Here is a 25,406-nt window from a genome sequence, read left to right on the forward strand (position 1 = left end):
TGTGTGTGTGTGTGTGTGAGTGTGAGTGAGTGTGTGCGCGCGCGCGCCCGTGTTGCGAGAGAGAGAGAGAGAGAGAGAGAGAGAGAGAGAGTAGGGGAGAGGGCGGGGATAGAAACGTCAACTCCCCCCAACCCCCAGCCTCCTTTTCTTTCTCGCCTTCCTGCAAAAGCCGCACGAGTCTTCCATCCCCCCCGCCCCCCCAGGCCGTCCTCCCAGCTCTGGGCAACCGCCAGGTTAAGCCCATTTGCACTGGGAGATTGGCGCTGTTTGGGAGCAGAGAAGCGGATCGATTGCCCTTGTGACTCCCCGCCCCCTCCCACCCCACCCCACCCCCGCCGCTCCCTCCCTCCCTCCCTCCCTCCCTCCTCCCTCCCCCGCCGCCCCCTCCCCCCGCCTCCTCCCCTCTCCCCACCCCCAGGCCCTCTCAGCCCCCGCGGCGGTCCGGCGCCCCCCCCCCCCCCCCCGCGCGGCGGAGGGGACGGATCGGGCTCGGCTGGGGACGGCGGGCGTCTAGGAGTGGGGCTAATGGGCAGAGCCTCGGGGCTTCCAGGGAGGATGCTCAGCCACAAAGAGCGGCTCGCGCGCCGGCCTGCGCTCTAGGCGAGGAGACGGGGAAGTCCGCCTCGGGCGCGCCCCTCGGAGGACCGGGCCAACATGCCTGTGCGCAGGGGGCATGTGGCACCGCAAAACACATTTCTGGGGACCATCATACGGAAATTTGAAGGGCAAAGTAAGTTCGTTCGCCGTCTCCCCCTCCGCGGCTCTCCGCTCGGACGGCGCGCTGGGCGGTCGCCGCGTCCGGCCGCGGAGCCGCAGGTCCGGGCCCCCCGGGGACGCGCTGCGAGCCGGGCCGGGGCCTCGCGCGCGCACCTGCCCCCCGGCCGCCGACTCCGGTCGCCTCGCGGAGGGGGGTCTCGGTCGGAGGCGGTGGGTGCCGCTCCCCGCCGCTCCGTCATCTGCCTTGCCACTCCAGGTCCTGCTCTCCCACTACCTTAAAGGGAACGTACCGGGAGAACGGGGGTTTGCGTTTTTGAGGCTGTTTGATCGGAGACTTTTGGAAAGTCGGGAGCAGGGCAGAGCGAGCCCCCGGAGCGGGGCGGCGGGGCCGGTCGCGGCGATGTAAACGGCCGTGCAAACTCTGCTCTACCTGGGCGGAATTGCAAGGCTGCGCGATGCCAGGGAGGCTTGCTTGCTGTCAGTCTCTAGAAGCTAAACTTTGCCTTGAACCAATGCAAATACATCCCAAGAAGGATAATTTGGAAAACAAAAAACAAAAAACAAAAAACAACCGTACCCGATCCGTACTACTTCCCAATGCAAACGGTTCATTATTCAAAACAATGTTTCCGTCTCTTCATTATTTCCTTAAATTTCCATCAAGACATTTGAAAATTGAAAGGCAGTAGGGTGAATCCCAAAACTGAGTGCAGACAAATTTTACATTCTCATGTGTCATATGGACTAACTATAAGAGATAAGTGATTGTTGTATCCAATGTATTCATTTTAAATCCTTGTTAATTTACGTTCAACATTTCCTGAACACCACATTGACACACGGTTGGTGATGTTGTGCATTTTGCAGTTATTTTGGCACTGCATTGAGTGACATGAGGATATAGTACCTTGTGTACAAAATAAACTAGTGCATCCTGTTCACAGTCTATCTGGAAATAGTAAATATAACTTATGATCAAAATTTAATGAGCCTTTTGCATTAAAATCCCTAATACTACACAGGAACTCGAGGTTCTCCCAAAGTAAAAGTGAAGAGGTGTTAACATGATATTTACTGTGTATGTGTAAACATTTCCATCTTGTGGAAAATATATATTACAAAAGGTGAATCTTTGAATTATTGAACTGCCAATTAACGTAAGATAGTTTTATGGCTAATAGTTTCACGTTTTGTTTTGTTTTGTTATTTAACATGATGAGTGTGTACTATGCCTTGGAGGGATAGAGAAAAACCAAATCCAAAAATAATAGCTACTTTGAGAAAGTTGTACTTTTAAGGGACAAGGTTGAGGTGAGAAATCTGTCGGCTACAGGATGTTTCATTGTTTGCCTCTGAAAATATTTATCTTACAATTAAATGGCATTCTAGAAATATCAGTGGGCCAGCTGCTTGTTTGAGTATGCCTTAGGACCCCTGGGAGTTACAAGGTTTGAGAAGTGAAATGAATGAATTTGGGAAATTACATTTCAAATTACATTTCAAAATTTGAAGACTAGTTCCTAAATACTTTTTGTTAAAAATACTAGGACTGTTAATTTCACATTTAGGTTTTTTTTTTTTTTTTTTTTTTTTTTTAAATCCTGGGCAGTTAGTTAGCAGTTTGGGAAGCACCTGCGTTTCAGATCTCCTATTATGCAACAATTTGCTCCAGTGTTTATGAAAATCTTGTGGAAGCTTTTAAAAAGATGCCTTACTATCTTCTTATTACAGATAAAAAATTTATCATCGCAAATGCCAGAGTGCAAAACTGTGCCATCATCTACTGCAACGATGGTTTCTGCGAGATGACTGGTTTCTCCAGGCCAGATGTCATGCAAAAGCCGTGCACCTGCGACTTTCTCCATGGGCCTGAGACCAAGAGGCATGATATTGCCCAAATTGCCCAAGCATTGCTGGGGTCAGAGGAGAGGAAAGTGGAGGTCACCTACTATCACAAAAATGGTAAAGTTCATCTATTTAGAATTATTTTTATTTGTTTCCATTGAAATGAAATCTTGACAACTGATTACTGAAAGTCCATACACAGAGAAGCTCCAAAAATTCAGTGTAGATATTTTGTGCTTATATATTTATATATATCTTATATATTTTAGGATTCAAGAAATATAGATATTGTCATTAGTGCACTAGTAGGAACAATTTCTTCTTTGAATAAGGGTACTCTGTACTCTTCAATAGTGTAGTAACTTACTATCACTGAAGACAAAGTGCCACAAATCACTCTTACACTGTCCCCTTTCTAGGGAATAACATAAAGGCCAATAATTTACTGATTGCGTTGATATGTATTTGGTAGGAGAGAAATACAGAGATTAGTTGCTTGAACTGTATAAATATTTCACAAAGCAATAGTTTGTTGAAAACTGTATATCTGCAACTAAAACTATTGCAGTTACAAATATTTCTTGGTTCTTCAGCTTTATTTGATAGGCAACACCTCTTGTTTCTTTTGCTCCTTTTTATACATGAAGGGTGAGATACAAGAACTTCAAAAATCGGTCTAGTAAACCTGTATAAATTAAATAATAAAAGCTGCTCATGTATTCAAGATCAGTCCTAAAATAAGAAATGGATTAAAGGAGCTATGATACTGTGGAGTTATTTGTACTCGTTTCTCAGCTGCAACAAAACTGACATCTCAAACTTAAGGTCATACCTCAACTTCAAGGGCACTCCTCCTTCTTTCAAGTTTGCTATGGGAACATAATATGTTACACCTATAATAATTCTCAAAAAAATGCTCATTTACTAGACATGCATTCATTAAATATACCATATATAGTATATGAACTCACATGTATGAATATTCACATACCCCCATTTAAAAGAACACATATTCTCAAATATGGACACTTAATGGTATTTAACAATTTAGTGCTTAAAGATAAATCAGTTAAAAATGCATATTGTAGGTAGTTTTGTTGATATTGCATTATCATTTTTTTCCATTGACAGAAATCCATGGGGCAGAGGGATATCTAGTCAGTTTTTTTAGGAAACTCTTAAGTCTTGCAAATGAGAAAATGAGTGATTTGTTATAGCTTATATCATATAATGATTCATCATTCGATAAAATCACAGCAGAAATTCTAGCATGGAGAAGGTTTAACATTTCCTCTTATTTTCTTACAATTAAATATTTTATGATAGAAAATGTAATTTTTAATTACTGGATTTTCCTTAACATTGACTTGAGTGAATATATGTGACAAATTATGATTAGATAAACAGGTTTGTATAATTTTGGATTAGTCTGGGGTGAAAACAATTATATGATTATCAGCCAACCATAGAGATTGTTTTTAAAGTTCTCCTTCTCCCCACCACCACCACTTTTCAATCAGTAGTGTTGGCTTGCTAGAAATAGCCTAATTGCTCTGTTGTCTTGAAAGCATTTCTTGGACTAAGGCTCTCACTACCCAAATGCAACTCATCCTTTTTGCGTGTGTCTCTGATGCCAATAATTTGGACTTTTGGAATAATTTGAATGTCTGACATTTTTTCCCCCTTCTGAATATTTATCATGATGTTGACACAGTTTGCATTGTGGTTATACAGGGCATGTTGGTCCACATTTGGTGTTATGTTTTTTGGGACATTTCAGAGGTTTTTTTCAACTTATAGAATTTAAGTATAAAAAATGAATCTGGACTGTTAGGTTTTTTTCAACTTCTAGAATTTAAGTATAAAAATGAATCTGGACTGTTAGGATCACTTAGATACTCACCATATTTTTCAGACAATATTTTGAAATGAAAGTCATTATTTATTATACTGCAAGTGGAATGGTGATATTTCAAAGCCTGTGTGGCTTGTATAATGTCAGTGTGAAGTTATCTCAAAACACCTAAGGAAAAGGCAAGTTAATGTGGAATCACAAACATGAATGTAAAGGTTTGTACAGTGAAGATGCTGGTACATTGACTAATGCAAATCTTTCTACCTGAAGGATGCAATCGATCGTATGAATTAAAACCTTCTTGTTTTAGACAGGAATTTATTTGAAAGCTTATTCAGGTATATAAATATCAATCTTTGGTGATGATGTTGCTTGTGTTGGCTTTATTTTCAGATTTGAGTCAGTCTACAAGGACTTAGTAATCTTTAGAGCTAATGACAAATGCTGCCTATTTCACTTTTATTAATATGGGAATACATAAGATGATGGGCCAAGCTTCTTTTTTTTTCTTTCTCCAAAGAAAAAGTTTAATTTTATGACCTTTTTAGATTGTGAAGACACAGTCAGACTTATTTGCTCTGAGTGTAATCAACTTGTGTTTTTGAGACTAGTTCAGATACCTTGAATAGAATCTTCGAAGTGCATTGGTTTTATTCACATGGCAACTGCAAATTCAGTCAGAGCTTGTGAAGTTCAAATGCTTTGAAAGCCTTGCCTCATAGAGACCTGCCAGCCACTCTATATTTATAAAAGCAGGAAGGGATAAAATCACCAACATTTGTATTGGTTTGTTCCTCAAAGTTTCCTTAATTCTTTATTATTGAGGTCTTTTACTTTTGGGAGGTTCTTGGTTTCTTAACTATGTATAGTAAATGCTTCCTTTACTTATTCTCTATTTAGCCCTTTATGGGAATACAGATAGGAATGTAATAAGCACAATGAGCAAATTAACAAGAAGTTGAGATATTGTTTCCACTTTTTCCATTCACTCATACTGGAGTAGCAAAAATATGAGCATGGTATTATTTCTGAAAACTTGATTTTCAGATTCACCAGAAGCTTCATAAGCACTTTAAACCCATGATCTACATTATGAGTTCACATCGATGCAGTGCACGATGAGCTGCATGATCATTCTTATGAAGCAATACTTCCTATCATGCTACTTTATGTGATTTTACCAGGTATAGTTGAGCTTGCTATTTACCAGAATATCAATTTTTTAAAACCTAGTTATTTGCAGTAGGAATATTTGACAGCCCTTCCTTTGAGGATTCTATTTTACAGTTTAAGTCATTATTGCATAAATCATTCTTGGCAGCTGTGAAATATTGCTTGAGGTGATAAAGCTGTAAATCTTTTGACATAAAGCTCTAATTATACAAAACTATAATTACACTGAGGCTTATACAAAGATGGGCATGTATTTTAATAATATAATGCATTCATTTTAAGAACAACTTTTTAGGGGTGCCTGATTGGCTCAATCAGTAGAACATGTGCCTCTTGGTCTCGGGGTTGTGAGTTCAAGCCCCATGTTGGGTATAGAACTTACTTAGAAAATAAAAATCATTTTTATCATTAGATTAGATTGAGGAATAACTAACACTTCGGTTATTAACTAGATCATAGTTCGGAGGTGATGTTAATAGTGAGGAAACAGAAAAGTTGGTCATCTTTCAAATTATTGCTTGTCAGGTTTGGAACATGTCATGGAATAGAGCTAGCAGTTGAAGTGCTTATCCACTTCAGGCATACATAGATGTGTGATTTTTACCTTAAATTATCAAGCAACTCTAAACATTTGGAAAATCAAAGTAAGCTTCTCCAAAAGAAAGAAAGGTCTTAACTCGGTAGGAAAACAGGACATTTACAATGCTTTATTTTTAGAGGTTCGAGCATTCCTATATTTTTGCCATTATGCTCTCAGACATGGTACAATGGAAATTTTGTTAACAAATCAGAAATGTCCCTATCTTTGCCTTGCCTTCAAAGAACTAAAGGATGCTGGGTTCCCTGGGTGGCGCAGCGGTTTGGCGCCTGCCTTTGGCCCAGGGCGTGATCCTGGAGACCCGGGATCGAATCCCACATCGGGCTCCCGGTGCATGGAGCCTGCTTCTCCCTCTGCCTGTGTCTCTGCCTCTCTCTCTTTCTCTCTGTGTGACTATCATAAATAAATAAAAATTAAAAAAAAAAAATTAAAAAAAAAAAAAAAAAAAAAAAAAGAACTAAAGGATGAGAAGAGGCTGAGGGAAGTCCTCTTGATCCAGAGAGGGATCAGATCCATACAGGGCACCAGTCATGTTGGGACAAAGTTTCAGAGGCAATGTTTGATCAGCTAAACTCAAAAGAGGTTTTGATTTGATAACAAATCTACCATCTCTAGGAGCTATTAGAAAAGACCTTCTAGAAAGCATTGTGTTGTTGGAAGTAAAGGTGAAGATGTGTACCATGTGCCACCACCTCTCTTTAAGGTAATGTTTTAGTCACTAGAGGAATATCCTATTGGAAGAGATGCAGAAGAGGACACAGACTCATTTCTGCTTTCAGAATATTTGTGTTATGGAGTGACTAATGTTCATCTATCGTCTAAACTCCAAGCTGTTTTCATGAAATAGTTTTTAAAGGAAAAAGAACAGACTATGAAATGAAGATGCTTTTATATAAATGGAGAACAGAATTTAGGGTTAATTACCACTCTTCTTCAATCCCTCCCACTGTAAAAAAAAAAAAAACCAACGAAACAACAACTTGTTTTTGTGTATTTCCTGTCTCCTTTTGTCATTTATAACTAATCCTAACTTAATAAAGAAGCAAGGTAGTCTACTTAAACTTTAATAGCTCAAAAATAAATCTTAGAATAGTTCTATGTGTTATATGACACGTGAAGTATTCAACCGTCATAATTTTTGAATTGTGTAATAGAGATACAGATGGTAGTTTTTGGAGAAGAATGGAAATATATTCTATGTATGTGTAACTCAAGTAATGGAAAAATTTTCAGGGAGCATATCGCACAGAATTTATTTGGGTGTTCATTTTAACTTTTTGTTTATATAGTCTCATGTTTCATCCAACATAGTATTATAACAGTAATCTTAAAATATATTTTCTTTCATACCTAAACTTTGTAACATTTCATGAACTATGGATATTATATAGAGCTTAAATTTGATCAGTGTATTTATTGAGAAACTAAGAATTCTCTAGAAATATTCTTCCTCACAACTTGAAAACTTTATTTTACTAATTGTCCTAAGTGAAAACAAAATGTCTCCAAACTACAGTTGGGCTATGCTCATCAGTCCCCTTTTTACCACCCATCAGCACCGCACCTCTGTGCAGCTCTGGTGCTAAAAAGAAGCCGTGTTGTCTGCAGGCTTCAGAGATAACGGCTCAGTTATTTTCACACCCAAGGGACTTGAGAACAGGGTCAGTTTAGGGCGATAGGGATAGGCTAGCCTTAGTGGGAGGAACTGGCTTCTCTGGATTCTGAGGGCTTTCAACATGGTTTTTATTTTTATTTTTTCCCTATAAATAGTCACTAAACCAATTACTGGCAGTCAGCAGCCAGGAGAGTCCTAGGATAATTAATTCACAGGAAAGTGGCAGTTGAAGCATGAAATGTTACGACATCAACATTCATCTGGCCATATAAACTAGAAACCTTGGGGTCGTTTTGTTTTATATTTTCTTCCCTCTCCTCCCTAAACCCAACTGGTCACCAGTTCCTTTCGATATTCACATCTGAAACATCTCCCCATGTCTTTGCTTTTCCATCACTGCCAGGAGCCCTAGTTGAAGCCCTCTTCATTCTTCTCTGGGAATATTAAGGATTGAAGTTTTCCTCACTCTACAATCCATTCTCCACAATGCTATCAGAGAGCTATTTCTGAAACAGGAATCACATACAGTGATGACTTATTGGAGCCAAGCATCATTGTAAAGAATTTTATGTATTAAATAACGAGTACAACAATCTCATAAAACATATACTCTCATTATCCCAATTTTATGAGAAAAAGCATTGAGACCCTGAGAGATTAAGTCACTGAATCACACAGCTTCTAAGTGGGGATGCCTGAGCCCTTAACAACTTTGCCATATTTGCTACTCAATGCACTTATGATATACCTTGACTTAAAAAAACCTGTCTTAACTAATTAAGACTCTCAGGATAAAGTTCAAGCCTCCTTAATAGGATGCTTCATCCCCTTCAGGGTTGAACTCACTTGCTTTTTTAAGTAGGGTGTGTTTAGAGGAACCAACTGAATTCACAGGTCTGACTAAGTTTACCTTCCTTGTGCCTCAGTTACTTTCCTGATACACCCTTGGAGGATAACACCCACTTTGTTAGGCTGATTGGATGTGTTGTATACAATAAAATATGTAGCATTATTTCCAGCTTGGTCTCTTGCCCATGATATATATTCACAAAATATCAATTAGTTGAATATCTTGCCAACCCCATTTCTCTTACAAATCTTATGTTTCAATAATATTTGACTGCTCACAGTTTCTCAAATCAGCCCTCTCTTTTATGTCACCAGGCTTTGCTCACCCTTCAGAAGTTTTCTTTCATCTGTAATAAACAGTGGAAAGCCTCATTGAATGGATTGCCTTTCCCTCAGCTTCTCATGCTAAAGAAACCATTACCATCCTTCCAAAGACAGATCAAAAGACTTCTCTGTGAAGTCTTTCCTGATGCTCTCCCACTGCTTGCTCCAGAATATTAACATTTCTCTGTGTCTTCACAACACTTGGTTCTAACCCCCAATGTAGCACCTGAAATGTGCTACATACTATTACATATTATTGTAGTTAATATTATCTGTTTTTAAAAATTCATTCAAAGAAAATATTGAGTCTTATGAATTTCTATGTCAAGAAGACATAGAAGAGTACCTGGTATGAAAAACGTGGTAGCATTCACACAAAGAATGAAGTAGCATTCACACAAAGAATGAAGAGAAGATGAAAAATGGTAGCATAGCTCTGGGGAAGCAAACAGATTGAGATCAGAGGAGCTTGACAAAAGTGAGCTATAGGGAATATGTGATGTTTTGATTTTTCTTACTTTCTAAAATGTTCTTTAGAACAATTTTCACCTGAATTTTATCAGTGACTATATTTCTTTGCTTATAAGCTAAAATATAAATCATCTTCATAGACTAAAACTATGCAAATAGCTAGAAAAAAATTAATAAAGCATTAGAGAGAAGCTATTAACAAAAAATTATTAACCAGTTACCCAAATGTCACTCACTCTCCTCCACATCAAAATGGCTCTCACTAATGTCTCCAGCAATCTTTCTGTAATAACCAAAGTCAAAGTTCTCTCCTGTTCTTTTCTGGCTTGCATTTATTGCTGCATTGGACATACTCTACTAACTACATAAGTTACACAGTGTTGGTATTTTTTATTTCTCAGTGTTTTCTTGAAAATTCTTAATTGACAGTGAAGCTTGCTCTCAGAGCCACTCAATAATGAGAGTGTTAAATCTAAAATAATAAAGCTAGTTTATTAATAATAGTAAAAGCTATTATTATTGATTATGATTGTCAGAAGAATATCTTCTCTCTCTTTACTGCACTATCTGCGTTTAGCAAAAGTGCTAAACTACTGAAAAACAATAGAGTCAGGCAGCAGTAAAACATTAATCACCATCGTGAGGAAATTTGTTGTATTACTGAATAGGTAAAGTAAAATGGCCATTTGTCACAGGTGGGTTAAGAGAAATCCAAGGACTGGGCTCCTATTGCTGTGACCAAACATTCCATATCTTTCTCTTAGTCCTTTAATTTATAGAAAACATCTAATTAAGAAAACTGAAGTAGTCTTTCTGTGGGCAGTTCAAATGGCCCCCTGTACCCTTTCTTCCATTAAAGTAGGCCTGCACGTACACAAACTCTTCATGGTTTCCATTGTTTTCTAGAATATATCAGCCTACTTTTTATTTTGAAAATGGATAAGCCAGCCTGGGCTGGAGCTTGGTGGGTGAGGACTGGAGAGGAGTGAGAGAAGACTATGTGTGCATTGCGCCCTTAGTCAGCTCTGTTTGTGAACTCACCTAAACTAGACTGTGCCAGGCGAAGTCTGGCGAGGCTGCTCCAGCCACGCTGCTCTTGTTTACCTGCTTTTATCTCTGGGTGGCCAGTCAGATGACATTGTTACAGGAGGGGGACTCTCACCATTGCTGATTTTATTTGGGTTTTTGCTTTCTGTTTTTTTCTTCTTTCCTGAGAATCACTGGGAGTGTTTCTATTTGTTAAGTTTTTTGTTTGTTTGCTTTGATGGGACATTGATTCTTTCATGTTGTTTGAAATATTGGTTTTTAGAAACATGTAATAACTGCATGGATTCAAGACAACTTAGAATTGCCGTGGCTTTGCATAAAGATTTTTGACATCTTGTGTGCAAAGGACCTTTCTTAATTCTAATCAGTGAAATCTGTACTAATGACCCAAGATGATTGGTATGATGATAAAAATTAAAGTATAAAATTAGTGGTGGTTTCATAACCAATATCCCAAAGATCAAGTAAAGAATAAAATCTAGGACAGGGCACCTGGGTTGCTCAGTGGATTGAGCGTCTGCCTTTAGCTCAGGTCATGATCCCAGGGTCCTGGGATGGAACCCCTTGTTGGGCTCCTTGCTCAGTGGGGAGTCTGCTTCTCCATCTACCTCTGTCTATCTCCCCTGCTCATGTGCTCTCTCTCTCTCTCAAATAAATAACATCTTAAAAAAAAATCTAGGGCAAACTGAATAAGGTATTTATACTAAAAAATGAAAACCCATTTGTGCTAGAAAAGATTACATATTGAAATTATAATCCTCAGGTTTTTTAATTTACTAAGATTACATCAATTCAATGAAATCAATGTTAGAGCTATGCAACATTGTATGTTGTATGAATAATTTTTCCTCAGGTTCCCATGCACTTCCCTCAGCTAAATTAGTTAAAATTTTTTTCTGATTATATCCATCATCTGTTTTCTTTAATAGTGTTAATCAGCTAATCTTGAGCTATACATTTAATTAAGTCTTTTATACTCACAGATGTGCTCTTTAAGTTTTAAGTTCCATGGTTGTAGTTCATAGACCATAGCCCTTCACCCTATTACTCTTTTCCCAAAGGGCTAATGTTAATTGAGTTCCAATCTTGTGACTGGCTCTTTATATACATTATTTGATTTTCATGACAGCTTTGGGAATAAGTATTATCCCATTTTACAGGTTAAATTGACATTCAGAGAAGTGAAGTGAAGTACTGATGATCACAGACCTGAGTGGGGATGAGTTTGAAATCTAAATTAGTCTATGCTGGGCAGCCCTGGTGGCTCAGCGGTTTAGTGCCACCTTCATCCCGGGGTGTGATCCTAGAGACCCGGGATTGAGTCCCACATCAGGCTGCCTGCATGGGGCCTGCTTCTCCCTCTGCATGTGTCTCTGCCTCTCTCTCTCTCTCTCTCTCTCTGTCTGTCTCTTGTGAATAAATAAATAAATATTTTTTTAAAAAGATGAGAAACTACTAGTTAGAACCATCTATATTCAGTATTTCTCTCTCTCTCTTAAAAAAATAAATGTCTATGCTTACAAAGTTTATTGCCTCTAAATGGTACACTTTTTAAAACTAAACCTATTCCATATTATATGTCCTAATTGTAGTTCTTAATTATGATTTCTTATTGATTATCTGAGGTGTGAATCTGATTGATTTGATTATCATCAAAAGATGAATGAAGCAACCTTTATCCTTGATATTTTGTATTTTAAACAGGACTATATCATTCAAAATGTATCTCTATCTGGTAGGATGCTCAATATCAGTAGATTAAGGATAGCTAGTATATGCCTGTAATCTCTGCATAATTATTAATGGCACTGTTTTTTCCTTTTAAAAGTGTCCCTGTTTGGGACTGTAAATTACCTGGTCAATTTAGATTTGGGGGACATTTTTAGTTAAGGGCTGCTCAACTACTCTTTATCTAGTAGTTTGGAAGAAAATTCATATGGCAGTGTGATTCAATTGCAGAAGTTCTGTTGTGTTCTTACTCTCTTCTTCCCCCAACAAAGTTTTATTTCCTGGCAAAATCATGTGATTCGGCCAAATGCACCACTAGTATTTGAAAGGGAAATCATAAATTTACTGGTGTGGTGAGTCTCTGGTTTATTTAAAACATCTTTAATTTTCTTGATCCAAATGTCAGTCTCAGTTTCTGCTACACACCCTACTATCTTGTGCTTCTGAGATCCATCCAGAGGCTACCATCGTCTCCTCTGCGTGGTCTTCTCTGAATCCCTCAGGCAACCGTGTCCATATTTTCTAGCTTTTTTTTCTTATCTCTGTTAGAACACTTAAAGAAATAATCTTGTAATAATTTGTTTCTAGTCTGTCTCTTCCCCTCAATGTTGAACTCTTTGAAGGGCTTTGTTAAGGCACTTATTTAAAAGAGAAGAAATGGAGAGAGAGCAAAAAATAAATTTAAAAGAACCCAGGTGTACACCTGTTTACCAATGAAAAGGTCAGGTGGCTTGTTTTAGAGAAGTCTCATTCATTCAACATTCCGTGCCAGTCATTTTGCTGGATGTGAGTTGTAAAAGTTGACCAACCTACATTGTTTAATTAACTTAACAACTTGCTGCCATGTGGTTATATATTGTGAAGCAATTTAACCTGTAGCTCTTCATAGAAAAAAGACATAACAACCACTCATCCTTCAGTTAGCCTAGAAGGAGAGAGATGAAGGGTCAGGACAGTCCAGATGGATCTTTAATGCCTAGTCAGCTAATTCTGATGGTTAATCTTCAGGTCAATAAAAGAAAGAATATGTCTACACGTTCTTATAATAATATATGCACATTTGAAGCAATCCCAGCCTTCCCTAGATGTCCTTAGTCAAATATACCGAGTAATAAACTTACAAATACTTACCATTGTTTTGATGTCTTTTTCTGCAGTCTTTCTCTAAACACTGAAAACAGCCTCATACTTAGGTTGGTTTCCCAACACATTTCATTCTTTTACCCAAACTAGAGTCATAAGTTGAGATGGTGAGGCCTGTTAGGTATCAGCAGACACTTCATCAGTCACGTCCCTGAAACAGGATTGCACCCCTCAACAAGGACTTTATGATCTCTGCTCTCTCTTACAGTGATTTAACTCCACTGTCAAAAAATGAGAAAATACAGAGAACAAATAGAAAAAAAAGGCCCATGATCTTGAACCTAAAAAATAAGCGTATTTTCTATACACACACATGCATTCACACACACATACTTGTTATTTTCTTTGACAAGACCAGGATAGGAGTATCTGTACCAAACTGTAGCCTATTTTCCTCACTGAGAAGTTAATCATTATATAATATTTAACACATGGACAGGCCACAATTTGAATATTCACAAATTATTTGAATATTCACAAAGCATTACTTTAAAGGATGTATTACCAACCAAATACTTTATTATTATCAACTTTTCACAATTGTAAACACATACGAAGAGACTATCTCTCTTGCACACTTGTGCTATTGTTTTCCTTAGTGTATACTCCTAGAGATATAAGTGCTGGGTAAAACAGTATGTGTACATTAAAAACTTTTGGTACCTATTATCAATTTACACTTCAGAGATAATGAACCTAATTGCACATTTACTGTGTATAGTAAAGATGGGCATTCTTTAAAATTTTTGTTGACCCAATAAAAAGTGTATCTTACTGTTTCATCACTGAATTTGACCAGCACTCTTTATTGAAAAACCATGTAGAAAATATTTGAGGCAATTTATATTCTTTTTTTTTTTTTTTTATATTCTTATTTTAAAGAAAATAGTGCTCAGTATTGCCAAACCTAGAAAGTAATGAAAATCTCTTGAGTAGCTGATTGTGTAGACTAGACCCATCATCCCACGCCAGGGTCACTCTTCCAAAAATGGCTCTTCACTTTCACATTTTCGTTTCAGTAATTTGCCGACTGTTTTCCCAGCCTCAGATTCAGAAACTAGTACTAATTACTGACTACTTAGCAGCATTCTGTGAACAGTTTCTCCTTTCTATTTGGAGTAAGTTCTATTTGAAGTTACTTTCAGGATTTCACATTTTGTATTATCTAAACAATAATGAAAATCTTGATTAGTGAAAAGAGTTTTTATTTGTCTGCATCTGAATATATATACATATAGCTACGCATATTTAAATATTGATAGTTTTGTTTAGACTCAGAGTGATAAACATGAAAGGTAGTGAATGCATAATAATAAACATTCAGCTGAGATACCATGTAACAGAAGCAAAATGTACTCATAAAGAATAAATGACATTAAATGCTTAAAATATGCAATAATTCGTGAGAAATATACAAGCGACAGAAACTCAACATAGTAGTCGATAAACCTGTAACTTTATCCAATCTAACACGACCAAAATGACTGCAGACAAAGATCATTCCCTTCCTAGGCTGCCTTACTTAACCAAGACATGCAGAGCTCAGGTAATCTGATCTTTCTAGCTGTGACTCAATTCTCGGGTCTTCCCTCTAGGTGTTCTTTATAATGAATGTCACTTAACCAAAGCTCAGTAGGATTTATGGATTCCCAGATTGCTCTCCTCTGAATTTGCTCCCTGAATGAAGGACTGCACAAAAATGCCACTAATGATGCACAGCCTCGACTGTCCTGTTAGCTGGCTTCTACTCAGTTCTCCCTCTACAATTGTAGGACTTGTTTCTTTGCAGTTCATGTTTCCAGAGTGAGCAGAAGGTGCCCTGCTGAAATTTCATACCCACCAACATTCATTATTTTAAATAATGTGAGTACAGTTTGAATTGCACAACATTTTGTTTTAATTATTTGCTCCTTTGAGGATGCCAATAACTTCACTGATCAATTTCCCTCCAGAGAATACTTCACGTAAAAGAATTCTGTTAGTACTTGTTGTTACTAATCTAATTTTTTAAAGTGTAATGGATAATGATTAAGTTCTCTAAATCTTTACCAGGTAAGTTTTATATTATCATTCTTGATTTGTCTTCAATAAATGAAAATAAAGATAAATATTTGGTTGAGCTACGGCTCAGCTAATGAAAATTAATCTTGAGTGTAAAAGAATAGGCAAGAGTATTTTTGTAAATACGTTTCATATGCCATCTTAAAAATTACTAGTGACATTTAAAAACATTTTATCCAGAAAAGAAGGCTTAGAGATTTTAGTTAGAATATCTGAGGTTATAGCATTTAAAAATTAAAATATAAAGAATGAAGATGAAGCCTTACCTTTTAACTATGTTCGATACATGTTGATTTACCTGGAGAAGACAAACAAAAGAAATTTCAGGGAATTTCATTTTCATTCCAGCAGAAGTGATATGTGCGAGCTTATGTTAAAGATTCCAAGAAACGTACACTAAAGAAATGAAGAAAAAAAATGTCTTAAGTAATGACATAATATTTTAACCAGGTATCCTTGCTACTAATCCCATTGCTCCAGAATTGAAATAATCACCCCTTGCCGATCTCCATAACCAGTTTAAGCATTACTTAAGTGAAAAATCAGACCTGGATTGGTGTTCTTTTTGTTGATCTTAGTTTATTTACATTCATACACACTGGTATCTTGCTAGTGAGTTAAGACTGGGCTTGTTAAATTATCTGTCTGTGGCAACTTATGTTTTATTCTATAACTGAGCTGGATTAAATAATGCAGTATGGTTGGAGCATTTTAAAGAATATGAGCTACCATTTATTGAGCATTTACAATGTGCCAGTACTCTTCTAAAATCTTTTTTCTTTAATCCTTACAACTTCTTATGAAGTAGATGTTTGTTCCCATTTTACAGATTGAAAAGATGAAGTCAGTAAACTTCCCAAGGCTGCACAGGTAATATATAATACAGCTGCAATTTAAGTGCATTTTGTCTTCTTTCAGGACCTATGTCCTCTGAACTCCAGAACACCACTGGGCATTCCTTCTGTCCATGTGTGGGCCCTGATGCCCACTGTATACACATCTATAGAGTCAAGTCCCATTTGACAGAAAAATATGAATTGTTTCTTGATTTTTGTTTTAAATTTGGAAGTTTCTGATCTTTTCTTAAATGCAATTAGACAAACACTTGCTTCTGGTGTTTTAGAAATAAATTCACCTTCTTTCCCTTCTGCCTAATTCAGTGCCTTGCAAAAGTAGCTTCTCGACAAATGATCTCTTTAAATAAATGAGTTCATTAAAACATGAGGCAAACTCTCCCAACCATTTGATCTGCCAATTATTTTTTCGATAAAATGGAAGTCATCTCTTGTTTTTTTTTTAAAGGATGATAAGGAGGGAACATAGCATAGTGGCTAATAAGATCATAGACTCTGGAGTCAGGTTGTCTGGGTCTAAATAGTGAACATACACATTGTGGGATCTTCTGCAGGTTACTTAACTACCTTGTCTTCAGACATCATCAGTGAATGGAGACTCTGATAGTAATAGAACCTCTCTTACAGGTTTTGCAAGGATTAAATGTATCTGTGTTTGTAAAAGCACTTACAATTTCCCCTGGAACCTAGTAAATGTAATACGATTGTTAACAAATAAAATAATATGAATAGGAAAAAATGTGTGAAAAGGAATTGGATTAAAAATACATATTAAGTTAGTATGCTCAGTGAGTGTTGTGCTCAAAAAGAAACTGAGCTCCATGTGTCACTGAATAAAAAATGTGAACCAAATTTTGATGTCAGTAGGTAAAAGAAGGTATCAACAGGATTCCTTAAACATTTAAAATGTGAAATCCCAGGGATTTTATCCTGGAGATTATGGCCTAAAATTCTGCATAATTTATTCTTAGACCTATTTTGAAATGCTGAAACCCTTTTTAGGTATGGTTGCCCTGAAAAATGTCAGCAGTCTGGGCAACTTGGACTCTGTGCACAGATGTCTTTCAGCTACATTGCAACCAGTAATGGTATTCCAGAAACCTGTGTGTTTTTGAAAAGAGAACGTTCAAGTCACAATGAGATGTAAGCTCAGTCCACCACTCCAGGACTTAGTGGGAAGCAAGAAGTATTTTATTTAGAGTAAAGATGTAGAATTATTTGAAACCTATTGATTTGAAGAAAATATATGGATATAAATGCCCAAGTATAGCTAAGGTGATCATATAATTTATTATCCGAAGCAGGACTCTTTTTTTTTTTTTTAGGACTCTTTTTAAAATAAAAAAGGGAAGTAATTAATAATTATACCAGGAAAACATGAAAAATCCAGAACTGTCCAGACAAACTGGAAGAATGAACACTCTAAATACAACCTATATCTGGCACTGTGTATCAGGTTTTCAAAATGTATACCATTCTATAGTGCAGACTTTTCATGAACACTTTGTAGGTTTCTGGAAGTAGTGAGTTTTAAAATGTAGCGACTCATTCTTGTGATGCCTGAAATGCTTTACTGTGTAGACAAAGACAGTATCTTGCAATCTGGAGAAATGAGTCAGAATTCCTCCAAAGAATATATTGCACCTGCTGACCTCTTTGAAAAAAGACTACAAATGAATCTTTCTATAAATACCATGTTGAAGGTTCTTAGTAAAGGACTTAACATCAACCACTTTGTGAACCACAGTGAGTCATGAGAGCAGAAGGACTAAAAGTAAAGCGACGGAGTTCATTGTTGAATGCCAGCAGTTCTTTATGAGGTACCTCGGACTCTTAGAGGTCCTATAAAGGATCTTTATCTTGGAATCTGTTAAAGCATGGGTGTGTACAGGGTGTGTGACCAGCCATCTTTTTTCCAGCTTCTCTGTAAGGCCTTAGTCATGTGTGTTAGTCTGTTTGTAATCCTGTGATAAAATTAGCCTTTTGTGTGTACAGTTTGTTGCCTAAAGGATATGTGTTAAGTAGGAGGAACAACCCCAGAGAAGTTGGGACAGATAATATTAAAGCAAAAAGTTAATAATAACATTCTAATAAAAGCAATTTAAAAAATAATTAATTCATTCATATTTGCAGTACACCCTAAACTTATTAGTTCTCATGGGTTTAAATGGAAGTTGGTATTTCCAAATTTAAAGAGAGAGATGTAATTATCAAAAAATCAAACTTAAGGAGTAAGGGTTTGTTTTTCAGAGGAAAGTAAGCAAAAATAATACAGCTGGTATTCTCATAATTGTGTGTATTTTTTCCAGATCCAATACAAACATAAAGGAAGTCATTTTTGAATGGGAAAATTGAGTTTGAAAACAATTTAGCTTTTGCAGTGCCACAATCCATAAAGGAAAATAATAACAATGATAACAACAACAAAAACAATTATGGATAACAGTAATTCTAAAAGTCCTTCTTTCCTTGCAGATCCAACTAGCTGTCTTTCTAAAAATACTGTTGGTTGTTGAGGTCACTGCCCGTGACGAAACATTATGAGAAGAATGTGAGCAAAATAAATGGAGGTATGGGGAATTACCCCCTCCAAACTGCTCTGTTTTCCTGTCCACCTGTGGAATCTCAGTCACTATATATTTGCTAAATAAAAGTCCATGGAATAAAGAAACACCTGGATAAATACACTGAATAATTTATATGTGGAAATAGAAGTTACATTTTTATGGGTGATCTTATTTTTGGGATAACATGTCTCCCCTTCTTGACGAACTAGGATGGAACAAGCACACACAGGCTTTCAAATCAGCATTATTTTCAATTTAGCCTTTCTGTAGTCACAGAGAAGAGCAGCAAATATTCTTGGATTAGGAGCCATTTCTTTTTATCTCTTACCCTGCATTCTTGCTCAGCTCCTTATTTGAAGGAAACAGTGTCCCCTCCAAAGAAAGCATAATGAGCTAGACATGCCAGAAAGCTTTGGTAGCTGTAAAGCAAAATGTCTTTCAAATGGCACTCAGATTAAAGCTATTACTCTTCTAAACTTTCAGGAAAGATCCATATGGGTGATCACTTTAATTAAAATTCTTATTTTGGAAAATACTCAGACCTATGGAGAAGTTGGAAAAATATTACAGTGAACTCTAAAATTACCATAATATAGATTCAGCTATTGTTTACAAGTTGTCACATTGGCTTTATCTCTCTCTCCATTTTCTGTGTAACACATACACATTGCTTTTTTATGCCTACTTATTTTGCTGAGACCCTTGAAAATTATTTGCACAGATCATGCCCCTACATCCATAGATACATCCTTAAATACTTCAAATATTATCTAATATACCCTTCAAATTTTGACTATTGTCCCTATATTGCTCTTTAGCTCATTAGTTTTTAACAATTCAGGGTTTAAGCCAGTATCATACATTGCAGTTTGTTGTCATGTTTCTTTAGTCTTCTTTAAATGGATGACTGTGTGACTTCCTCAGCCTTTCTTGTCTTTCCTGACATTGGCACTCTTTAAGGATATTGGCTCATTATTTTGTAGAATGTTCAGTTTGAATTTGTTTGGTAAATCATCATAAGTTAATTCAAGTTATGGATTTGTGTTATATATAAAATATGAAGTTGTATCCTTTTCAGAGCATTACCAGAAGCACCTAATGTTAGTTTGCTTCATTATTAATGTGAACTTTCATCACTTATCTTGCCATTTTTTACATAGTTTAATAAAAAAATTTAAAATACTCAAAATCAGCATCAATATCATAAACTCAAAAAAAAATCATAAACTCAACAAAAACATGGAAAACATCTACATTAAAATAATTACAAATATTATTAAAAGAAGTTAAGTAGCAAATAAGTAAATGTAGAGATACTACATGTTCATGAATTGGAGGTTTCAATATTGTAAAGATGTCTACTCTTCCCAAGTCAATCTGCAATCTTAACCAAAATTATGGCAGATTTTTTGATATAAAAATGTACATCCATTTTCATGTATATTGACTAAAAAATGTATATGAAAATGCCAAGGGTATGTAATTGCCAAAACAATTACAGAAAAGAAGAACAAAGTTAGAGAACTCTAACCACTTGATTTTAAGAATTACTATAAGGCTATAGTAATCGTGGTGGTAAAGTCTTGGCATATAGTGTAAATAAATCGATCAATGTATCAGAATTGCCCATGAATAGATCCTCATTTATATTGTTAATTAATTTTTTATAAAGACACCAAAGTAATTCAATGGGGAAAAATACCAATCTTTTCAACAAATGAACTAGATTAACTGGATAAATGTATGGGAAAAGTAGATCTTGAGCCTTACATTATCCTATGCACAAAAACTAATTTGATATGGTTGGTAGACCTAAACATAAAGGCTAAATTTACAAACTATCTAGAAATAAACAACAAGAAAAAGTTTATAGCTTTGGTGGACAAAGATTTCTAAGAAAGTATGCAAAAGACATTATCCATAAGAATGAAAAATGATTAACTTGACATCATCAAAATTAAAAACTTATGCACTTCAAAAACTTTCATTAAGCACATGAAAATTAACATAGACTGAGAGGGAAATGTCACCAATAAATTTATTTGACTAAGGAATTATATTTTAAATACATGTGTATATACACTATATACCATATAATCAGTAAAAAACAACCCAAATGAAAATTATGGGCATAAGATTCATGTAGATACTTTACAAAAGAAAATACTCAATGGCCATATAAGCACAAGAAAAAGGAAATACAATTTAAAACCAAAGTAAGATGCTATTTAATAGCCACCAGAGGGACACCTGGGTGGCTCAGTGGTTGGGCATCTGCCTTCCGCTCAGGGCATGAACTCGTACCCGGACTCAAATCTCACATTGGCTCCCGCAAGGAGCCTGCTTCTCTCTCTGCCAGTGTCTCTGCCTCTCATGAATAATAAATAAAATCTTAAAAAAATTAATACCCAACAAAATATATAAAATGAGAAGACTGACAATATCAAATGTTGGTGAGGATATGGAGCACCTGAGACTTTCATACACTGCCAGTGAGATTACAAAATGGTATAAATACTTTGGAAAACTGTTTAGTGTTTTATTGTAAAATGAAACATGCACCTACCTTAAGATCTAGTAATTCCTTTTCTGGATTTTTATCCAAGACAAATGAAAATATATGTCTGAAAAACGGTTTGTATAAAATGTTTGCAGTAGCTTCTTTTATAATAGCTCAAATCTGCAAACAACCCAAGTGTTCATTAACAGGTGAACAGTTATATAAATTGTGGTATAACTATCAGTATACCAACCAACAATAAATAATAACAAATTATTAATATGAAAGAGCAATATTATAAAAGATTCTCAATAAAGAGCCATAAATAAAAGAAAAAATAGTGCATAATTTTATTTATATAAACCTCAAGATTAGGAACAACAAGCTAATCTATTGTTTTTTTTTTTTAAGATTTTATTTATTTATTCATGACAGAGAGAGAGAGAGAGAGAGAGATGCAGAGACACAGGCAGGGGGAGAAGCAGGCTCCATGCAGGGAACCTGACATGGGACTTGATCCGGGTCTCCAGGATCTCACCCCAGGCTGCTGAGCCACCTGGGCTGCCCCAAGCTAATCTATTGTGATAAAAATCAAAACTGTAGTTGCCTATGAGGTGCAGGGAGTAGATATTGCTTGGAAGGGAGCACATGGAAATGATTGGGATTGATGGGCACATTCTAGATCTTGATTAGTATGTTGATTACATGAGTCTCTATATTGGTCCATACTTAACAAACTATATACTTAGATTTGCATTTCACTGTGTATACATTTTCCTTGAATGTAAAGTCACTATTTACATTCAGAGTCAGATAGTTTTTTCTGTAACCATACAATCATTACACAGACTTTAGTATGACTTAAATAAATGCATCAAAGTAAAAACATCCATTAAATTCTGGGCATTTGGGATCCCTGGGGGGCGCAGCGGTTTGGCGCCTGCCTTTGGCCCAAGGCGTGATCCTGGAGACCCGGGATCGAATCCCACGTCAGGCTCCTGCATGGAGCCTGCTTCTCCCTCTGCCTGTGTCTCTGCCTCTCTCTCTCTCTCTCTCAGTCTGTGACTATGATGAATAAATAAATAAAATTTAAAAAAATAAATTCTGGGCATTTACTTTCATGTATAGGGGAATCAGCATTATATGTAATATTCTACTATCAGATTTTCATCGTAGCAGTAAAATCAAAACTAATAACATTTTTTCTGTCTTTTTTTCCCCAAAGTTGAAAGACATTAGTAATATCCTGAAATACCAACCAGGATTTATTTTCATGAGTAGGAAATAAGAGTTACACATTTGATTAGCAACTAGTTTTGTTTATTTTCCCCAGTGGCCTCTCAGATTTTAGCAATGCCTCAAAGGCACTAAATCCATTGTTTTATTACATGTTGGCCTATTTTCTATTGACTTTCACCCCTGGTAACAGTGGTAACTCATAATCTTAAATACAATATTTCATCCTCTTAAAACTATATCTAAACCAATTGCATTTAATTCTTTCCTGCATTAGTAAATGGTACCTCACTTCTGTTTAAGGGCATTATTTTTATTGTTAAGTGGCAAATGGATCTTCAGTAATCTTTGAGCCCTTCAGGGTAGGGTACTCTCTATTGATTTCTGCTTGTAATTTTCAAGATTCTATTATAGGTAAGGCAGAAAAGACAATTTTAATGAGCACCATTTTTTTTTGTTGTTGTTGTTAGATGTAGATCCAAAGAGTTCTACTAAAATAAAATAAGTGAGAGGAAAGAGGAAAATGGAATGGTAGAAAAGGTTTCATTGGTAGGGAAGATTTCTAACTAGACTTTTTAAATCTAGAGAATAAGAGTTATGAGGAAATCAATTGTGTAATCCAGAAAAACCATACGTGTTGCTCATATGGTCACATATATCTCTTCTTCACCAAAATACTGAAATCTAGAATGACCCAGCTTTCTTTGAAGATTGAAAGAGAGCATGTTTAAATGTATAGTTATATTGAGATCAATATACCAGTCCCTAAGAGGTGGTGTTGATTAAATTGATAAATATATTTAGGACAAGTTTATTTGTGGTGCTAGAGCTGAGACAGACATGTTTGCAATGCACACTTAACGTTTTATTGACTCATTCGAGACTTACACAGAGGACAACCAGTTTTCCTAAGTGGCCATCCCTTGGTGCCCCGTTTACTTTCAAGTATGCATAGTCCATCAGGGCATTCTGACCCAATTTTTGTGTTCCTTACTTTCTTTTATTCCTCTTTATGTTTAATAGATTAAGATCAGTTCAAAACCACACCTAAAACGTTACTTTGAGATTACTTTATAGGATTTTTCTAATGTTTGCTCACATTAATCATAATGAGAATTAAACTACATCCTAATTATTTTCTCATGTGATAAACCACTAAAGATTATTGAACACATATTTATCTTGGAGAGTGGGGAAAAATATGTAGGAAAACAAAACTGTGAAGTACAAAGAAAACAGGTACATGGACCTTCAGTGGAAAGTGAGTTGGGTAGGAAAACTACTTCAAGGCGATGAGGGAATAATAGAAAGAGGAATATATTTTAAAAAAGAGAAAGACTTCTGCTTCCTGCCCTCAAAAGAAAACATGCCCATGAAATCTCAACAAGCACAAGTTCAAGAGGGTTACCTGAGACTAGACACCATGATCCTAGAAGGATGAATTCTTCAGTGTGAAGAATATTTATTCCTTAGATCTGTTTGCTGTTCTATTTGGAGCTAAGGCAAGAGTGATAAATAATGGATAACAGGACACCCTAATTGTCTCTGTAACAAAGGCGGCAGCACTGGAATTCATTATACCTTATTGTGTGAGACCATATATTGACAGTTACACAGATGAAAGAACTTACCCTCTATAGATAACAGTTCTTTGTTCCAAACAACAGATTTACTTTTTCAAAAGTAGAAGCTAATAATTAGGGCCTATTTTGCCTTCCACACCTCATCCCTTTGGTGAAGTAACCACATTAAGCCTCGTGGAAAACAAGATCATGATGATCATGGCATTTCCACCCTCAAGTCAATTTAAAACAATATTATCTAAACATGAAATGCTGCAGAATCACAAAATTTTAGGATGGTAAGGAACTGGGATCCTGTATTATACTTGATAGAAAGTGTGTGAGGGTTCCTGGCCCAGAGTAGCAGCCCCCACAAATGCTAACTGACTAACTAGCTTCTTCCTGCCTGCTGCTTTTCCTTCTTCTCTTTTTTCCTCACCCTCCTCGTCTTTCTTTCTTTCAATGACCTTATTTTACAAAGGTAGAAACCAAGGCCAAGCAACTTGTCCAAGCTCTCTTGGCATCAAGATCAAAGGTCAAAACTTCCAATTTCTAAAATAGGGCTGATTTCCTATTTTACAGTGAAAGCAGGGTCTTCTTGCTCATGCTTTCAAATAAGCAATACTCTTATAAATATCAATAAAGATTTAATTTTTTCTTAAAGATGAACATTTTGCCTGAATTTCATATCAGCATTTCTCACTAAGTTTAAACAATCATATAGCTTTGTGTTTCCCTATTGAGCGTTTCATTTGCTCTTTTGGTGCTTTTTAAACAACCTTTCATGACACTTTCTTTTTCCAATATAATACATGAAGTGTATAAATCTATAAATTGATTTAAGCCCCTTGAGAAGGGATGGTGCTACTTGTACTCTATATTAAAATAGTAAGGCATCACTATTTGCCATAAAATGATACTGCAATATTCTAAGAAAGGAACTCACATCTCACAGAGCATCTACAGGGACATTAGAAATGAAACAGAATGTAAATCTGTTTAAGTTGGTGAGTCTGACTTATTTGGCTTTATGAGCCCTTGCAGGTAGTTTTGGGTAATGAGCTGTTGCAGATAGTTTTGGAGAATGTTTGTATTTGTGTCTATACGAAATGTTAACATCATTCAGGCTTAGCTATGCCTTGAAGACAATTCATGTTCACTGTGGAGAAAAAAAAAATTAAATGAGGACAGTACATTCTAGTTACAGCTAGACTTCTGAGTTTGTATATTTTCTGAGTACAGTTTCAGAAATTGAATACAA

At 36.3% G+C, this 25,406-nt stretch overlaps 1 protein-coding gene across 2 annotated transcripts in view; it reads left to right on the forward strand.

Annotated features, from left to right (window-relative positions):
• The first annotated feature begins 485 nt into the window (after nt 1-485).
• KCNH7 (potassium voltage-gated channel subfamily H member 7) overlaps nt 486-25,406 on the forward strand; it is a 474,114-nt gene continuing 449,193 nt past the window's right edge. For both annotated transcript variants that reach the window (XM_072811055.1, XM_072811056.1), the window contains exons 1-2: nt 486-730; nt 2,449-2,679. In XM_072811055.1, coding sequence (XP_072667156.1) covers nt 655-730; nt 2,449-2,679 — 307 coding nt within the window. In that variant the 5' untranslated portion in view covers nt 486-654. The remainder of the gene's footprint in view (nt 731-2,448; nt 2,680-25,406) is intronic.

Source organism: Canis lupus, chromosome 34, assembly GCF_048164855.1.
Source record: "Canis lupus baileyi chromosome 34, mCanLup2.hap1, whole genome shotgun sequence".
NCBI lineage: Eukaryota > Metazoa > Chordata > Mammalia > Carnivora > Canidae > Canis > Canis lupus.